The sequence below is a fragment of the Diabrotica virgifera genome, chromosome 5, assembly GCF_917563875.1.
Source record: "Diabrotica virgifera virgifera chromosome 5, PGI_DIABVI_V3a".
NCBI classification, from domain to species: Eukaryota; Metazoa; Arthropoda; class Insecta; order Coleoptera; family Chrysomelidae; genus Diabrotica; species Diabrotica virgifera.
In genome coordinates, this window is record NC_065447.1 from 242,503,605 (window position 1) to 242,524,330 (window position 20,726).

General features: G+C 32.9%; 1 protein-coding gene across 2 annotated transcripts in view; it reads right to left on the reverse strand.

Annotated features, from left to right (window-relative positions):
* The window catches only part of LOC114325122 (cadherin-23), a 232,050-nt gene that overhangs the window by 191,628 nt on the left and 19,696 nt on the right, over positions 1-20,726 (reverse strand). For both annotated transcript variants that reach the window (XM_050650944.1, XM_050650945.1), the window contains exon 3: positions 15,474-15,638. In XM_050650944.1, the coding sequence (XP_050506901.1) occupies positions 15,474-15,638 (165 nt within the window). The remainder of the gene's footprint in view (positions 1-15,473; positions 15,639-20,726) is intronic.

The window sequence follows — 20,726 nt, forward strand, 5'->3', positions numbered from 1 at the left end:
TAATCAAAATTTAATTTAGTTCTAATTTAATCGATCACCAAGACTAAATTTATCTGAGAATGAGTTACGAAAAATATCAAGAACTCTTATCTATTATGAAAACATCTACAAAACAAAAAACAACATTTAATTCTTTCATTTTAAAAATCAGCTAAATTTATAGTTTTCAAATAAAGCATATTAATGGTTTCTGATATAGTCGGAGAGATAGAAGCGGATTTTGTGCGTGATAAGTAATATGGAAAAACTATACGGAGATATGTTGGATTAGTTGTGTACATGACTTTTACTAACGCAACGGCCGGAAACCAGAGTGGGGGCCGAGGGTAGTTATAAGGGGTCAAAGTCGCGGTTTTTATTATTTTTTATGACGCTCATGATCGAGCAAGTGCACCAAAATCTGGGAATAAGTAGGTCATGACGTAACTAAGTAAAATCTCTAGGGGCGGAACGCTGCGTAGCCGACAAACGTGTGGGGGTAGGGGTGAATATAAAAAATATAAAGGGTTTTTTGCGACGTTCGTGATTGAGATAGTGGACCAAAATTTGGGAATAAGCAGACCATGATCCTAGAGATTTTACTTAGGTACGTCATAACCTACTTATTCCCAAATTTTGGTGCACTATCTCGATCATGAGCGTCATAAAAAAAATAATAAAAACCGCGACTTTTACCCCTTATAACTACCCTCGGCCCCCACTCTGGTTTCCGGCCGTTGGTGAAAGTCATGTACACAACTAATTCAACATATCCACGTATAGTTTTTCTATATTACTTATCACGCACAAAATCCGCTCCCAGCTCTTAGATTAATAGCAACATATTGAATTCAGCATCTATTCTTTTTCTTCTTGTAGTGCCTATCCATTTTCGATGTTGGCGGCCATCATGGCAATCTGTACTTTGCACACTGCTTCTCTTAAAATATTTGTGGTTGTTGTGTTGAACCACGTACGTAGATTCTTCAGCCAGGAAATCATTCGCCTTCGTGGTCCTCGCTTTCCTTCTACTTCTTCTTGCAAGATTAGTTGCAGCAGTCCATATCTTTCGCTGTTGCTCATGATGTGACCAAGGTATTCGATTTTGGCTGTTTTTATTGTGGTTAACAGCTCTTTTTCTTTTAACGTTCTCAGCAAAATATATTTTTTATATGACATTCAATTACGTAAGGTTATGTGAGGCTAGTTGTCACAAATTACACGGGGCAAGATGTCACTGTGACAACTTGCCCCGCAGCATTTAAATCTGTTGAAATGATTTTGGATTGTATTAAAATCAAGTTAGATTCCTGCAGAATACGGGATAAATCATTTATAAATTTGTCAAAAGTAAACGTATTTGTAAAAAATCGATTTAAAACCTACATGATTAATGCCCGATTTCACCAACGATACCTAAACAGTTGCCTTATTAAGTAATTCTTATCGATAAGAACTTCTTAAGTCAATACTTAGGAATAATCGCATTTCACAACTAAAAGAACTGCTTATCTAGGAAATGCTTTCCTAGGTATTACCTAGGGTACGTTTGAACAATTTTTGATAAATAAAAAGAAGAATAAGATGACATTTCCTTACTTTTTCGATTATTTGTCATTATTGTTTGTTTGACAATTCGGTTTTATTGAGTTTTGTACTGTTATAGTTATTTTATTTAGTAGTTAGTTATTTATGCACGAAGTTCGTATATAATAAATTATAGTCTTGTATGTTATTTGTATATGTACAGTGAAATGGAGGAAAAGAAAAGAGTTGTAAATTTCACATATGACGAAAAATTGAAGTTAGTTGAATTGTCATTAATGAAATAATATTAAAATAAATAATATATGTTGAAAATTGCTTTTTATTATTAATTTTTTAATGACACACTTTTAGTTATATCATGAATGGGTTTTTGAAACACAACACTAATTTGTTAGGTAGTATTCTTGTTCTCATGATCATTTTTCAGTGCGTCAGAGTTTTTCGATTTCTCTCTAATGCATTAAGTTAGATGAGACGGAAAAAGCGGTAGCTCCGTGATTAAACACAAAAATAATGCAGCATTACAATGGTTATATACATAAGATGTCTATTCCTAACCTACGTTTGATTCGTTGATATTTAGAATGCGCGTTTTTTCTAGCCAATCAAATACACTTATTACTTACGAACATTTGACGAAAACTTCGTTCATTTTGGCCATTTTTTAGAAGTGTCAAAGAGTCAAGTGACGGTTATTATTCAGGTCAGTATTTTGTGTACCTGTCATTTTGAAATTTCGAATTCGACTTCCCTTGTGTTTCACAACGTCTTTGTGCATTTTTTTGTGTTTTGGTTTAGAATTTAGTTCGTTAAAAGTTAGTCATTGGCGTGAGGAGACTAGAGACATTTGAGATCTACCGAAGAGTGCTAAATATCTCATGAGTAGATAGAATAGCCAACGTGGAGGTAATGAGACTTACGCATAAGGAACGAGAAGAACTAACAAATAAGAAGAAAACTGAGATATATGGGACATGTGATAAGAGATGTATATGTAATACTCCAGGTCATTATGCAAGAAAAAGATCTATAGTAAGGAGACGTAACTCATGGCTGAAGAACCTTAGGAACTGGTTTGGATGTAATAACAATGAATTATTTAGAGCCGCGGTTTCAGAAATAAAGATCGCTCTGATGACTGCCAACTTTTGAAGCGGAGATAGCACCTAGAGAAGGAGATAAAAACACAATTAATAGATAGTTTTGTGTCATTTTTTAATGTTTCCATATTTATAAATTTAATTAACAGTATTGTTTACTTTTTAATTTGATTCCCCTTTATAAAAAATACCTACATGTTAAGGCTATGGGTACATAATTCGCAAATATTTTACGGCTATCCCTACCTTTTCTGTCTTTACATGGCAAATTACGTGTAGTAAAATTCACACTGGTATGGATATGTACATATTACTAGAATGTCATTCTACTTGACAATGTCATAACTAGCTTAAAGAGATGGCTTTTGAATGTTCTTGGATAACTGTTATTTTTTGTATAATTGCAAATTATTAATTCAGTTAATAAATGTGATAATTTTTTCACTAGCTATGTATTCAGTGATTGTAATAATTTATATGTACCTACAACAAAAACTAATACTCAATCGAGAAAAGAGGAAAAGTGTTAAAGTGATTTTTTAATAATATATTGTTACTGTGGAACGCTTAAAATTTTGAACATCTTTAACAACAAAATACTTGGATCACAGAATATATCTTAATGTATTCTCTGCTTCTATCTTTCATAAATAATTTACAATAAATAACTTTTTATAAAGTTTACCTCTTAAATCAATTATTTATTAAATACACTATTATATCAATATTATTTAATCAACAACTAAAAATATTCCCGACTCATGTCAAATAATTATTTAAAATTGTCACTGATTGTCAGTGTCTGACTGACAATATTCTATTCGACTAAGTGCGTTGTATGACAAAGATAGATTTGGAAAATATTACCACGGACATTGTGTCTATTTTTTTCGAATCCTGAAAAAACCAATAAATATTTTTGAAAAATCTAAACGCAGAATGAAAGACTAAATTATTACCGAGGGCCGAAAGTCCCTTAGAATTAATAAAAAGTTTATTTTGACTGAGATATTTGAAATTAAAAATAACACTAAATTTTCTCTTAGTTTTTCACCCCTGTAACTTATTAAAATAAACATTATAGAAGTTCTCAGGGACTTTCGGCCCTCGCTAATAACGTAATCTTTCATTCTGCGTTTAAATTTTTTAAAAATACTTATTAGTTTTCTCAGGATTCGAAAAAAATGAATCCCCATTTGAATAGCATTGCAGACGAAAAGACGTACCGATCCTCTTAACATATTGTGAAAAATCAAATATACTAAATTACTAATTAGTTTAATTCCACCAGCTTTTCACCTATGGCTAAGTACGATTCTAGCATCTGTCAGATTTGTCAATAATTACATGAAATAAGTCTCGACACACCCAATACAGTATATGACGTCATAATTAATGACGCACTGAAAAATGATCATGAGAACAAGAATATCTACATAATTTTGTCAACAGACCTGTAAAAAACTCCAAAGGATTTTCTATATTTTACAACACATATTATATTAATAATATAAAAGAAAATACAAAATTACAACTAATAATATACCTAATATTACAGAATAACAGAAAAATTAAGGTAAGAAGCAAATTATTGACAAACGTCACAAGTACATTAGTCAAAATTGTAAAAATATAACCCGACTGTCAACGATAAGTAATACCTGAAGTTTAGGGAGATCGAAATCCGTATCCTAACGTAAGGTAATGCTTAAGCGGTTTAGGCAATTCTTATCGTATGGGGAAATCCGTTTTAGAGTTAGGAAGTACCTAAACCCACTTAGGTAATTCTTAAATATTTAGGTATCGTTGGTGAAATCGGGCATAAATGATTGTTCTACAGGTATTGTTCGTCGGCTGTAACTTTTCCCAAGCGTCACGATTCATTTTCAAACAAATTAATTCAAAACATAAGTGAAACGTACGCCGATGTGTGTAGTATATAGTATACAGTATACAGTATACAAAATGTATATACACATCGACGTTCGTTTCACTTTATGTTTTGACTTAATTTGTTTGAAAATTAATCTTAACGCATGGGAAAAGTTATATCGGACGAACTATACCTACTTGCTTACACAACAATAGTGTTGCCGTTCTGAGACTATATAGTGCAGTCACTGAAGGTGGATATGAGCTATTTACCTCTGATTTCGTTGAACCTTCATCGATTTGAATGAAAATTTTTGAGTCGTTAGACAATATCTCAAGAAACAAAGGTGACTTGGTGCCAACTTGCGCTTTTACCCTGAGGGTGGATGCCACCCCTTCTGGTGGGTGAAAATTATTTTATTAAAAATAACCCCACAATTCGATAGAGGGACTAACACTAAGCAATATTTGTTATATAAAGTTATTAAAACAAATCAAAACTTTTTGAGTTATTAAAGATTAAATATTTCAATTTTTCGTGAAAAAAATGGATGTTTTTAACCGATTTTTTATAAATAACTCAAAACCTATAAGTTTTTACAAAAAAGTTATTATTACCAAAATTGAAGTTAATAAAAAATGAAATCAATTTCTTACCAGAAAAACCTTTTAGTGTTAACTAAAAGTGAGTTATAGGTAATTGAATATATATTTCTTTCGGCGACTACCCAAATCTAAGTATTCCAGCTTAAATAACGGGAAAATGATGCATTTTATAACATAAACTTATTAAAGATTTGTCAAAGTATTTAAAAATATCTATCAAATGAGCTCCCGAACAAGTTGATAGCATTAAAATTTATGCTCCAAAAAATTTTTAAAATTATTTTTTTAAATCTTTTCCAAAAAATGTTATTGTTTTTTTTTAATAACTCCTATAATTTTGAGATATCAGATTTACCTAAAAACCATTTGAAAGCTAAAACTAAGGGCTTTTAAATCACGTTGAATTTAATCTTTAAACCCCTTACTTTTTTTAAAATAAAAGGTTAAATGGACCCGGTTACATGGTTCTCGCAGCAAAATTTAAGCTTTAAACGTTTCTATCTCGATTATTTTGTACCCTACAGAAATAGTACCCATGTTGAGCTGGCCCCCCCACTTGCAAAAATCAAAAAACAAATAGCCCTGATTTATGAGCTATTTATGAGCTCTCATATTCCGCAAACTAAAAATTTTGAGCTCGTTCCACTGAGCAGGAATTTGATACCTTAGGATACCCACTACTTCAAAATAGGAATATTGAATCGGTGTTTGCGGCAGAATTACGAGCTAATTATGAGCTCTTGAAATTATATAGTTTCGATTTTTTAGCTCATCCCCTTCACCCCCAAACAACCCTTTAATTGATTTAACTTAAGAGAAAAATGCTGAGAAAACTTAAAATATATCGTATTGCGGATATAATTCCTATAGCGTATATACTCTAAGAATAAACTATTAAATCACGTGTATTTCGATTATTGAGCTACAACCCCTTCGCAAGAAAACCACCCTATCTTCCCGGCTTAAGAGAAAGTTGTACTTGAAATGCATTAAATTAATTATTTGGCGACTACATATCATTGAATAATTTATAAGGTTCCAAATTACGCGCATTCATATCAGTAAATTGCAATTTATTTTGTATAGTGCAGTCACTGAAAGTAAAAATCAACGATTACCTTCAATTTCGGTGAACCTTCATCGATTTTTACGAAAATTGGTCAGTGGTTAGAGGATACCTCAAGAAACAAAGGGGACATGGTACCACCTTGCACCTTTACCCTGAGGGTGGATACCGCCCCTTCTAGGGGGTGAAAATTATTTTATAAAAAATAACTGCACAAATCTATAAAAGAACAAATTATAAGCAAAATTTATCATATAAAGTTATTAAATTAAGTCAATACTTTTTAAGTTATAAAGATCAAAAATTTTAATTCGTGAAAAAAATGCATGTTTTGAAGCGGTTTTTCATAAATCACTGAAAAACTGTAAGTTTTTACAAAAAAGTTAATAGTAGTTTTATTCGTTTAGCTTATATTCTAAGAATAAACTCTTAAATCACGGCCTTTTGATTATTAAACTACAACCCCTTCGCAAGAAAACCATCCCATATTCCCGGCTTAAGAGAGAGTTGTACTTAAAATAATTTAAATAAATTATTTGGCGACTAGATATCGTTTAATAATTTATGAGCTCGCAAAATATACGCATCTCAATTATTGAATTGCCATTTTCTTTCTATAATGCAGTCACTGAAGGTAAAAATCAACTATGACCTTCGATTTCGGTAAATCTCCATTAATTTTCACGAAAATTGGTGAGCGGATTTTGATGCTATCAACTTTTTCTGGAGCTAATTTTTGATAGGTACTTCTAAGTACTTTGACAAGTATTTAGTACCTAAGTGTTATAAAATGCATCTCTTTCGCGTTATTTAAGCTTGAATCCTTAGATTTGAACAGTCGCAGAAAAAAATATACATTTAATTACCAATAACTTACTTTAAATTAACATTAAAGGGTTTTTCAAGTAAGCAATTTATTATATTTTTTATTAGCTTCAATTTTAGTGATGAACACTTTTTTGTAAAAACTTACAGTTTTTGAGTTATTTATGAAAAATCGCTTTAAAGCATGCAATTTCTTTCACAAAAATTAAAATATTTGATCTTTAATAAATCAAAAAGTATTCATTTATTTTAATCGCATTCTATAACAAATTTTGCTTACAATTTGTCCCTCTCTCGATTTGTGGGGTTATTTTTAATAAAGTAATTTTCACCCCCGAGAAGGGGTGACATATACCCCAGGTTAAAACCCCAAGTTGTTATTGTTAATCGTGAAAATGAATGAAGATTTACCGAAATCGAAGGTCATAGTTGATTTTTACCTTCAGTGACTGCACTATAGAAAGAAAATGGCAATTCAATAATTGAGATGCGTAATTTTGCAAGCTCATAAATTATTAAATGAGATGTAGTCGCCAAATAATTAATTTAAATTATTTTAAGTACAACTCTTTCTTAAGCTGGGAATATGGGATGGTTTTCTTGAGAAGGGGTTGTAGCTCTATAATCGAAAGGCGCGTGATTTAAGAGTTTATTCTTAGAATATAAGCTATACGAATTAAACTACTATTATCTTTTTTGTAAAAACTTACAGTTTTTCGGTGATTTAGAAAAACCGCTTCATAACATGCATTTTTTTTCACGAATAATTAAAATCTTTGATTTTTAATAACTTAAAAATATTGACTTATTTTATTAACTTTATATAATAAATTTTGTTTTTAATTTGTTCTTTTATTGATTTGTGCAGTTATTTTTAATAAAATAATTTTCACCCACGAGAAGGGGCGGTATCCACCCTCAGGGTAAAGGCGCAATGTGTTACCATGTCACCTTTGTTTCTTGACGTATCCTCTAACCACTGACCAATTTTCGTGAAAATCGATGAAGGTTCACCGAAATTGAAGATAATCGTTGATTTTTACCTTTAGTGACTGCACTATACACAATAAATTGCAATTTACTGATCTAAATGCGCGTAATTTGGAAGCTTATAAATTATTCAATGATATGTAGTCGCAAATAATAGTTTAATGCATTTTAAGTACAACTTTCTCTTAAGCCGGAAAGATAGGGTGGTTTTCTTGCGAAGGGGTTGTAGCTCAATAATCGAAATGCACGTGATTTAATAGTTTATTCTTAGAGTATATAAGCTATAGAAATTATATCCGCAATACGATATATTTTAAGTTTTCTCAGCATTTTTCTCTTAAGTTAAATCAATTAAAGGGTTGTTTGGGGGTGAAGGGGATGAGCTCAAAAATCGAAACTATATAATTTCAAGAGCTCATAAATAGCTCGTAATTCTGCCGCAAACACCGATTCAATATTCCTATTTTTAAGTAGTGGGGGGGGGGCTGACTCACAGCCCCCCCCCCACTGAGGTATCAAATTCCTGCTCAGTGGAACGAGCTCAAAATTTTTAGTTTGCGGAATATGAGAGCTCATAAATAGCTCATAAATCAGGGCTATTTGTTTTTTGATTTTTGCAAGTGGGGGGGGGGGGCCAGCTCAACACGGGTAGAAATAGTAAAGGAGGTGAAATTCAAATAGTATTTGATACAGAAAAAACTAAAGTTTGGTTATGTTATTTTTTTCTTATATTTTTGTATTTTTGGAGTTATTATTAAAAGAAAATAAAAATGATAATTTGAAAAATTCTGATTTTTTAAAATTATATAGTTTTTTCAAAAATATGCATTCTAAACTGGCCAAAATTGTTGAAATCATTACTTAGGCTAATATAAAGAAATTCATGTAAGGTAAGGAGTTCTACAGGGTGATTGATTAGTAGGGTAAAGCTCAATAGCTCCGCTATAGTAATAGATAGCAATAAAAGTTAATAACAAAAATTTTGGCCACCTTTGAGCTTCACATTACAAAATTAGTTAGAATGTTACAGGGTGTTCGATAACACAGTGGAAGACCTAACTTATGTTTTTTTAAATGGAACACCCTATATTTTATTTTAAATTCAAAATCCTGTTAACTTCTCCATCACAAAAATATAAAGGTTTGTTATGTTATACAGGATATTTACAAAGTTATAACCAATTTTATATGAAAATCGTAACAAGTTCAACTCCCTGTATAAAAATAAGCACAACAGCAATGGTTTATCAATGCCATATTTTTTTATTTATTGTCAGAGTTTTTAAGAATTATTGATATTGCTAATTTTCTTTACATCAAATACAGGGTGAGTCAAAACGCAAGTACATTATTTTCTCAGTAATGTTAAATAGAACACCCTATATTTTATATCATTATTGAAAAGTAACATTAACGTACTTTAATTTTTATATAACATTCCCTATACCCAAATTTATTAGTTTTCGAGATATTTTCATTTTTCAGAGCAAATTATTTTAGGTGTTTAAATTTATCTAAATTTTAAGTAACCCATGACTGAATTGACAATTGAAGATTACCGATTATCAATCCGGTAATCAATGTAACACTGTAGCAAATAAAGAAATAAAAATAATTTATTAGTAATACATTTAACAAACAAAAAAACAACATTTTTGAAACAATTAAAAACTACCTTTTTATGTAAATGCAACAAATAAACAAAGAAAATTAGTAATAAATTTTACAAAAAAACACAAACACAAAATACAATATTTTGTGAAGACAATTAAACACTACTTTTTATGTAAATGTAACAATGTAACAAATAAAGAACAAAACAAATTTATCAGTAATACATTTTGCAAAAAAACATGTTTGAAAAAATTAGAAGCTACTTTTAATAAAATATTTTTAATATTTAATTACATAAGGTGTTCAAAATTATCTCCTAACACATTTATGTACGCCTAAAAACGATCATTGAATGAGCTACTTACTCTACGGAGGATTTGTAAATTAACACATCAAAATACAATTTGTATTCTATTTTTCATCTCATCCCTTGTTGTTGGACGCATTTTATAAACTTCATTATTAACGTAACCCCAAAAATATCAGTCCAGTTTATTAAATTCTGGTGATTTGGGTGGCCACGCTACTGGTCCATTGAAAAATGAAAATATCTCGAAAACTAATAAATTTAGACATAGGGAATGTTATCTAAAAATTAAAGTACGGTAATGGTAATTTTCAATAGTGATATAAAATACAGGGTGTTCCATTTAAAACTACTGAGAAAATAATGTACTTGCGTTTTGACTCACCCTGTATTTGATATAAAGAAAATTAGAAATATCGACCATTCTTGAAAATTTTGACAATACGTTAAAAAATATGGCATTAATAAACCATTGTTGTTTTGCTTATTTTTATTTATACAGGGAGTTGAACTTGTTACGATTTTCATATAAAATTGGTTATAACTTTGTAAATACCCTGTATAACATAACAAACCTTTATATTTTTGTGATGGAGAAGTTAACAGGATTTCGAATTTAAAATAAATTATAGGGTGTTCCATTTAAAAAACATAAGTTTGGTCTGCCACTGTGTTATCGAACACCCTGTAACATTCTAACTAATTTTGTAATGTGAAGCTCAAAGGTGGCTAAAATTTTTGTTATTAACTTTTATTGCTATCTATTACTATAGCGGAGCTATTGAGCTTTACCCTACTAATCAATCATCCTGTATACATTTTAATATTTGTGGAAATGGCGTATGTTTTATTTTTCATTTTTTCCAAAAAAATTCGAAACGGTCTTTTATTTTCATCATAACTTGCTTAATTTTGATGACTTCTTCTGGAGCTCATTTGATAGGTATTCCGAAGTACTTTGACAAGTGCTTAGTAGGTATATTTTATAAACTGCATCACAAAAATATAAAGGTTTGTAATGTTATACAGGGTATTTACAAAGTTATAACCACTTTTATATGAAAATCGTAACAAGTTCAACTCCCTGTATAAATAAAAATAAGCACAACAGCAATGGTTTATTAATGCCATATTTTTTATTTATTGTCAAAAGTTTTAAGAATTATTAATATTGCTAATTTTCTTTATATCAAATACAGGGTGAGTCAAAACGCAAGTACATTATTTTCTCAGTAATGTTAAATGGAACACCCTGTATTTTATATCATTATTGAAAACTAACATTAACGTACTTTAATTTTTATATAACATTCCCTATGCCCAAATTTATTAGTTTTCGAGATATTTTCATTTCCCGTTATTTAAGCTTGAATACATAGATCTGCGGACTCATCGAAAAAAATATACCTTCAATTTCCCATAACTCACTTTGAATTAACATTAGTGTAGTTCTTTAAATAGGAATTGTATTCAATTTTTTATTGTCTGTAATTTTGGTAATTATAACTTTTTTGCAAAAGCTTATAGTTTTTGAGTTATACGTGAATAACAGCTTTAAAACATGCATTTTTACGAAAAAATAAAATATTTGATCTTTAATAACTCAAAAAGTATTGATTTATATTAATAACTTTGTATAACAAATTTTGCGTAGAATTTGTCCCTCTATCGATTTTTGGTATTATTTTTACTGAAATAATTTTCACCCCCGAGAAGGGGTGGCATCCACCCCCAGTGTAAAAGCGCAAGTTGACATCATGTTACCTTTGTTTCTTGAGGTATCTTCTAACTACTCACCAATTTTCATGAAAATCGATGGAGGTTCAACGAAATCGGAGGTGAAAACCTTCAGTGACTGCACTAATAATCCGTGTACAAATAAGATAAATTATTTCTCAGATTCTGCTTTTGTTAGCGGCGCAGTAAAACTTAATATTTTTATAATGTAATAAACAATTTTTATTGCTTTTGATCCCTAATTACTTTTAGATGGTTAGAACATACAAGCGAAAGACCAATCGAGTTACTCCTTTGGATGTTTACTTGAGAGCAGCAGAAGCTGTAAGAAATGAGGAACATGTAATATCTATTAGGAAAGCGGCACGAGATTTTGGTATACATTTAATCGGAGTTTAGCAAAATTTATTAAAAGAACATTTACAAGGAAAAATTTCCTGCAGCTGGCTGTCTACCATTAATTACAAGTAAATTTAATGGAAAATTTGTCTTGGTAAAAGGTATATTTAATAACGGGCGCATTCTTAGAAATCTCATTGAGATGGAGTATAGGGAACAAGAAGAAGAAGAACAGGCTGGTTTCCGCGCTGGAAGGACTTGCACAGATAATGTCTTCTGCCTAAAACAATTAATTGAAAAAAAATCAGCAACCAATCAAGAGACCCATCTCATGTTTGTTGACCTCCGTAAAGCATACGACAGCGTTCCTGTGACTAAATTGTGGAAATCATTACAAGAAACTAACATCAGCTACACTCTAGTCAACGCCTTAAAAAATCTATATGAAAATTCTACATCACAAGTAAAAATTGGCAACACACTATCTAAAAAGTTCATAGTTAACAAGGGTTGCTGTATTTCACCAACTTTGTTCAAGATATATGTTGCAAAAGCACTAAACCAGTGGAAACGTAAATGCCACGGTATGGGTATAGACCTCGGAGAGGTTTGTTTATATACCTTACAATTTGCTGATGACCAAGTGGTCATGGCTAATGATAAAGACGACCTACAGTATATGGCAATAAAACTAAAGGAGGAATATGAACAGTGGGACTTGGAAATTGATGTGGGAAAAACTAAATACCTACCCATAGGAGCTGAGTTATCCAATATCGAACTAGAGGATAATGAACAAATCACATACTGTAGTGAATACATGTACCTGGGAGTAATCTTCGATAGAACGGGAAAAGACGATGAGGAAATAAAGAAAAGGGTAACACAAGCTAGAAGAACAAATGGCTGCCTAAATGGAATACTTTGGAGCTCCGAAATAGGAATACAGCGAAAATACAATATCTATGAAACACTTATTAAAAGCAGCCTACTTTACGGAGCAGAAACTTGGAGAATAACCGAGAACAACAAGAAAAAATTAGAAGCTGTAGAAATGGATGTGTTTAGAAGATCGTTAGGTATATCCCGTAGTGAAAGAGTTCGAAATGAGGAAGTAAGACGACGAATTGGAATAGATGGCTACTTAACAACAGACATTGAGAAGAAACAGTTGATTTGGTATGGTCATGTTCAAAGAATGGAAGACACAAGATTGCCCAAAAAGATCATGCAGTGGGTACCACCAAACCGCAAAAAACGAGGAAGACCCAAAAAGACATGGAAAGAAGGGGTAACCAAAGCAATGAGTGCAAGGGATCTTAGAGATGGCCAATGGGATGATAGAAGGACATGGAAGTTAGGCATCGGACAACGTCGAAAGACGTTCTAAAACCGATACATATATAAAAGGTATATTTATTTAAAAAGCCCCTAAAGGGGTTACAAATATTAAATCAAAACGTTTTCGCTCTGTAAAGAAACGAGAATTAAAAGAACGTCAGAGACCAATAGAACTTTCCAAATGGGATACAGAAAACCTCGACTCGTGTTCTGTGAGAGGGAGGAAATCAAACTCGAAAAATAATTGAAAAAGTTTCTGATACCTAGGTACTTTGGTTTAACACCTATTGAAGTAAGAAAACTCCCTTATGATTATGGAGATCATCATCATCATCATCATACAACCTCTTCTGTCCACTGCTGGACATAGGTCTCTCCCATTCTTCGCCACTCTTCACGGTTCTGTGCTTCTTGTTGCCATTTCTTGGATATTCGATTTATGTCGTCCATCCAGTGTGTTGGTGGTCGTCCTCTGCTGCGTTTGTCTTCTCTTGGGCGCCAGTCAATTAGTTTTCTGGTCCATCTTGAGTCCTTCAGTCGAGCTATGTGACCTGCCCAATTACATTTCAGCTTGGCTATACGTTCAACGACATCAGTGATACCTGTTCTTTTCCTTAAGTCTTGGTTCCTTATTTTGTCTTTTTTGTCACGCTGAGAATCGATCTTTCCATGCGCCTTTGTGCCACTCGCTTTTTTAGTGCTGTTGTTTTTGTGAGCGTGAGAGTTTCTGCTCCGTATGTCATAATAGGAAGAACGCATTGGTCAAATGTCTTCCGTTTCATAGCTGTCGGGATGTTGCTCTTAAAGATGTCTCTTAGTGAACCATACGCCACCCAAGCAAGTGTTATTCATCGTTGAAATTCGCAAGTCTGATTGTCCTTGCCTATTCTGATTTCGTGACCGAGATATATGTACTTTTCTGTCAATTCTACCACTTGATTTTGGATGGTCAGGTGTTCGTTGGGAACTAAATTTGTCATACATTTGGTCTTACTGATGTTCATTTTTAGACCTATTGTTGAAGCACTATTATGGAGAAGCACTAAATAAACCATTACCACAAATATAGAATAGATTGGTCTTCGGCTTTTCTAAAAAGACATCCTACTCTGTCATTGCGGATTGCATAACCCACAAACAAGTCTTTCTAGAGCTACAAGTTTTAATAGAACAAACGCTACCTTTTTTTTGACAACCTGGTAAAGGTGTTGGACAGATGCAAGTTTAATCCTTGTGACATAGATAACCGGGATGAGACAGGGATCGTCACGGTACAAAGACCGAATCGCATAGTTGCCAGGCGAGGTTTTAGACAAATTGAAAGTTTGACATCTGCGAAGAGAGATACACTTACTACATTGGACGTAGCTGTGGTTCCAACTGGTAATTCTGTGCCACCACTCTTCCTATTCACACAAGCCCATTTTAAGGAGCATTTTCTCGGAATGGCGCCACCTTCATTGAGGGTGCAAATCCCTCGGGAAGGATTAATGAGGAGCTCTTTCTAGCGTTCGTCAAGCATTGTGTCTTCTTCTTCTTCTTAGCCTTCTATCGTCCACGTTTGGACATAGGCCTCTCCCAACTCCTTCCATCGGTCTCTATCCTGAGCAACATATTTCCAATTCGTTCCGGCTACTCTTTTAATATCATCAACCCATCTCATCTGTGGTCTTCCTCTCGGTCGTTTACTTTGGTAAGGTCTCCAATGTTGTATCGTGGCATTCCACGCATTGTGTAGCTACTGTGAAATGCACTAGAGGGAAACCCGTTCTTCTTATCACTTGTTCTTCTTAAACGCGTTAAACTTATTTACTTTATTTTTGTAATACTGTGACAGTTTGCCCCAGTTACTGTGACAACATGCCCCATCTAGGGGCATATTGTCACACAAATCCTGTCGAAGGTTAAACCATCTTACCATTTTAACTGCTGAAACCTAATATTTTAAAAGAATATGAATGGGTAGCCTACATACCAACTCATTATTTGGAGAAAGTTTGGTTAAAAAAAAAATAAAAAATATCTGAGTTACAGAGCCTGAACCAAAAAATGTGATAACTAGCCCCGGTCTCCCTTACTGATCCAGATAAGTGAGACCGAACCTTCATACGTTTTTTAATTAGTTCCTGTATAAGATAATGTTACTTACAATCAGTGTTGTCCACCCCTGTAATAGTAAAAAGTGGAGTTGGTATTACGCCGCCATGATTATTTTCTTCCATGTTAAGTAAGTATTTCCCTTTTTTCAAATCTTCTACTGTTGCCTTACCACCAGGAATTTGTGCAATGCCAAAGGCGACGTCGCCAACTATGCCTAAAAAAGTAAATGTAGGCAAAAACAAAAAACTTACAAATTTCAATCAACAGAGGCTAATCTTTATACTTAATTCAGTTAAATTGTGTTTTTGACTAGGAAAGTTTTGGGGTAGTTCTGATTTCTTACATTCTACATGTATATTAGGGTACTTAATCCGAATATGACGTGTGCGGACAAAATTTCGTGACGCAACATTGAAAAAATCGCGGAAAAAGCGAAAAATTTTTGCCTTTTTCTCGTTTTCTTGTTTAAATCTCGAAAACTATTATCTTTTAGTAAATGGTCTGTCAACATAAATTAAAGTCAAAGTTTTCAACCTAATAGAAATATTAAAAATATTCCTAAAAGATTTTTAATTGAAAACTTATTGATCCATTTCCCTGGTAACACTTCCATGGCTTCCAAAAATTCCAAGCCAGATGGATGCTGAAGCGAAGAAGACAAGAGGGAATTCAAAATCTTACAATTCACGACCCCGTCTGTTCAGCTGGTAAATTCCAACGGAAAATGGACCTAGTTACTCAAAGGAGTAAAACTAATATAAAATGAAATAAAAATATATCGACGATTTTCGACTCTAAGTGGAGTCATCATCAGAGAGGCGTAGTTTTACTGCTCTCTGCCTCAAGTGATGAAACTCCGAGAGCTTATCCCCGCATTGCAACTGACGTTTATGGAGTAGGTGTCTAGCGACATCTGGCAACTGAAAGTCAAAGTTTTCAACCAAATAGAACTATTAAAACCGTTGAAAAATATTAAAAATATTCCTAAAAGATATTTAATTGAAAACTTATTGGTCCATTTTCCTGGTAACACATCCATGGCTTCTAAAAATTACAAGCCAGATGGATGCTGAAGCGAAGAAGACAAGACGGAATTCAAAAACTTATAATTCACGACCGCGTCTGTTCAGCTGGTAAATTCCAACGGAAAATGGAGCTAGTTACTCAAATGAGTAAAACTAATATAAAATGAAATAAAAATAAAATTTTATATTAGTTTTACTCCTTTGAGTATCTAGGTCCATTTTCCGTTGGAATTTACCAGCTGAACAGACGGGATTGTTAATTGTAAGTTTTTAAATTCCCTCTTGTCTTCTTCGCTTCAGCATCCATCTGGCTTGCAATTTTTAGAAGCCATGGAGGTGTTACCAGGAAAATGGACCAATAAGTTTTCAATTAAATATATTTTATTAATATTTTTAATATTTTTCAATGTTTTTAATATTTCTGTTAGGTTGAAAACTTTGACTTCCAGTTGACAGATGTCGCTAGACACCTACTCCATAAACGTCAGTTGCAATGCGGGGATACGCTCTCGGAGTTTCATCACTTGGGGTAGAGAGCAGCAAACCTACGCCCCTCTGATGATGACTCCAATTAGAGTCGAAAATCGTCGATTTAGAGTGCTGGTTTGCGCTCTCTGAACTAAGTGAAGATTAAGACAGTTTTGCCTTCGCATTGCAACTGAATAAAAATAGTATATATTTTTATTCCATTAAAATTAATTACCTAAAATTCTCTACAAATACCACTATTTAGTTTTTTTTTCAGACAAACCGTTCGCTCTAAAGTGCGAGTTGAGAAAGGGCTATTTTCAGCGATCTTTGCAACACTCGCTTTTTAGGCGGGAGAAATGTTAAAAATTTATTCGTCTATTAAGAAAAAGAAGCAATGGTTAACGACTGGTCAGGGAAACGAGTCTTCTTCTTCTTCTTCTTCTTTTATATAGGCAGTACTGCCTGTTTTTCTTCAACGGTGCCTTTCATTCTGCCCCTAAGTTGTCATTCCATCTTTTCCTTGGGCGTCCTATACTTCTCCTGCCTAACGGTGACTTGTCCCTGGCTATTCTTACTATCCTTGATTCAGACATCCTGCTTATGTGCTCATTCCACTCTTCTTTTCTGTTCTTTACCCAGGTATTTATATTGTCTACTACGGGAAACGAGTCAACATTAAATTTTGGAAAAAAACAAAAGCTTTTTTATTGAATTATTTATATGTTGGGTTTTATGGAAGTGTTACGGACCGCGTAAAAACAACACACACCACCGCGTACTTGTGCAAAATTTTAATAAAGCACTGAAAATTGTTAATGGATGGCATCGCACACACAGACTCGGAACTTATCCCAAGACGTATTTTTTCTGTAAGCAGAAAAAGGAAAGAATTTGCAAAGTCTCTACAACCCCCATCTGGTTGCTGAGAAAATCCTAATGGAGCATGGAGTGATTGTTATACTATTTCTACATTAAGAAAGTAGAAAACTCAAAGAGGTACCACAAAAATGTATATTATAAAAATGTCATACAAGGACGCGTTTCGGCTCTTACCGAGCCATCATCAGCTTGAAATACAGGAGCAAAGTCTAAAACTGTCCAGACCAGGAAGGAGGAAGAATCTAATAGCTTACATTGTATTGGGTTCTTTAGGTTTCATTCTAAGTTATAAGTAGTGTATTAGACATTAAGGGTATAAAAATTCATTTTAAGATTTAAATGACTTCCTCTTTGAGAGAAACCATCTTGCGAACAGAACAGCTGTTCGCAAGATGGTTTCTATCAAAGAGGAAGTCATTTAAATCTTAAAATGAATTTTTATACCCTTAATGTCTAATACACTACTTATAACTTAGAATGAAACCTAAAGAACCCAATACAATGTAAGCTATTATATTCTTCCTCCTTCCTGGTCTGGACAGTTTTAGACTTTGCTCCTGTATTTCAAGCTGATGATGGCTCGGTAAGAGCCGAAACGCGTCCTTGTATGACATTTTTATAATATACATTTTTGTGGTACCTCTTTGAGTTTTCTACTTTCTTACCTCGAGACCACATTTGAGAATGGATACTTCTCTTCATATTTCTACATTGTTTAATCAGGGGTAACTGAAATTTCAAGTCCTGCAGAAGCAGACAGACTTGCAACCAACCATGAAAGCTTTCAAAGAAGCTAATGCATATCATATGAGATTTACACTTTAGACTTTAGACCAAACAGTTCGTCTGAAAAAAACTAAATAGTGATATTTGTAGAGAATTTTAAGTACTTTAATTTCTGTTTATAGACCATTTACTAAGAGTTAATAGTTTTTAAGATGTAAGCAAAAAAAAACGGAAAAAAGCAGAAATTTTTCGCTTTTTTCGCGATTTTTGAAGTTATACTTCTTTACGCGCGATATGAGGGTGAATTTTTATATGTTAAAACCTACGATCCGGGCGAATGCGCATTATAACTTTGTTCTGATTGGATGTTCAAATGATATGTCAAAAATTATCCAATATGGCAGCTGTAGCGCAGCTGTGGTTTGGACGGTTGATGGTTTGGTTATGTATGGTTGTTGCGTTTTAAAATTTGTGGGAAGAGAAACAACAAAGGTTAGTTAATAGTTATACTGCCTTTTTAAATAGTTTTCATATTATATTTTTGAAGTTATACTTCTTTAATTTATGTATGTATCAGTCCAGAAAAGGTGTCTAAAGAATATATTAGTGTTTTTAAATATATTTTTCTACAAACGTGTTACAAATGCAATTTTTAGGACTCCATAGGAGCGTTAAAAATGCTACTTTAACGCACTAGTGCTTTAAAATTTTTAAGGCACTGCAGTTAAAAGTGAATTGTCAAATTGTGAAACGTCATAATATTTATATTTCATTTATTAACATTAATATTAATAATACAACTTGCGCAATTTGAAAAAGGTGGTTTAAAAGGTTTTTTATTATAATTTTGTGTCTTTGGATTTGTCTTTCTTGGGCGTAAAATAATAAAACATCTATTTTTATATTTCACTTGTCACCGTGATGTATAATTATGTATATCTGAAAGGTAAGTAGCATGCGGCTTGATGGCCTTGTTGGTAGAGCATTGGACCAGAGATCAAAAAATCGCGAGATTGCGGGTTCAAATCCCGGACGATTCATACTTTTTTCTTTTTTTTTTTAATATTTGGCATTGTTAAGTTTTGGTTCATTTTTGGTAATTATTGTTAATTTTTTGTATTGTAACTGTTAAGTAGGTATATTTATTTCGTTGAAATTATATTATACTAGAAGTATAACTTCTTAAGTGCGTACAAAGTACACACACATTCTTTTTTTTTAATGTTGCGTCACGAAATTTTGTCCGCAAACCTCATATTCGGATCATCACCCTAAAATACATGTAGAATGAAAGAGGGGGCTCCTAAAATACGGACACGCCGTAGTTTCTCAACACCACTCTACCTTATCGGCAGAGTCTACGAGAATTGTACGGAAAATTAGAGATGTAATTACAAAAAAAAAAAAAGAATTATGTAGATATGTCCTTGTACTCATAGTATAAGAGCTGTGAGACATTTTTGAGTAGGTATTTTAGGCAACCTGAAAATTTTTCAGGTGACTCTTCCATGATAGCCTAATACAAAAATGCCGGTCTGGCTGGAGGGTAGCGGTTATTTTCCCCAAACATCCCCCCCAAAGTTAAAAAAAAGGGTAAAAATTGTTATTACAAAAAATATCATTAACGTGACTTTAAAGTAAATTTAAATATTCAAATATAAAGAAAATAAACAGGCCAGGCGATTTGAGGGCGATTTTAACTCTGCAAGATACTTGCATGGGCGCCCCAGGATTATTTTCAGGGGATGCATCTGAACTTCAGAAGATTTCATCTGAATCTGTACATACTATTAACGAGTATAAAATATACAACTATACATGCAAAGCTATGTACATTCCTTCAGGACAGGGAAGTACAATTATTATTTTGACAGGGTATTTTTTAATATTAAAAATAAATATTCTACAAAGACAGGTTTTTTTTGGTGAAATTTTCCAACTGCCATGTGATCGAACAAATTACGCGTGCATATAAATGAAAAGCGCTATAGGTAAACAGGAGTGTGAGAAAGAGCGTATACCGATAGCTGTTTGCGTCCTCTGTTGTACCTGAGCGAGTCCGTTCGCTCGAGAAAAATCACGTGACCTGGCGATCCCATGTTGTTGTGCTTCGAAACGTCAGAGTAATTATTATATATTATAGTTTTTTAAGTAAAGTCGGGTCCATAGATATTTCGCCCGTCGGCAAATTCAAACAGATA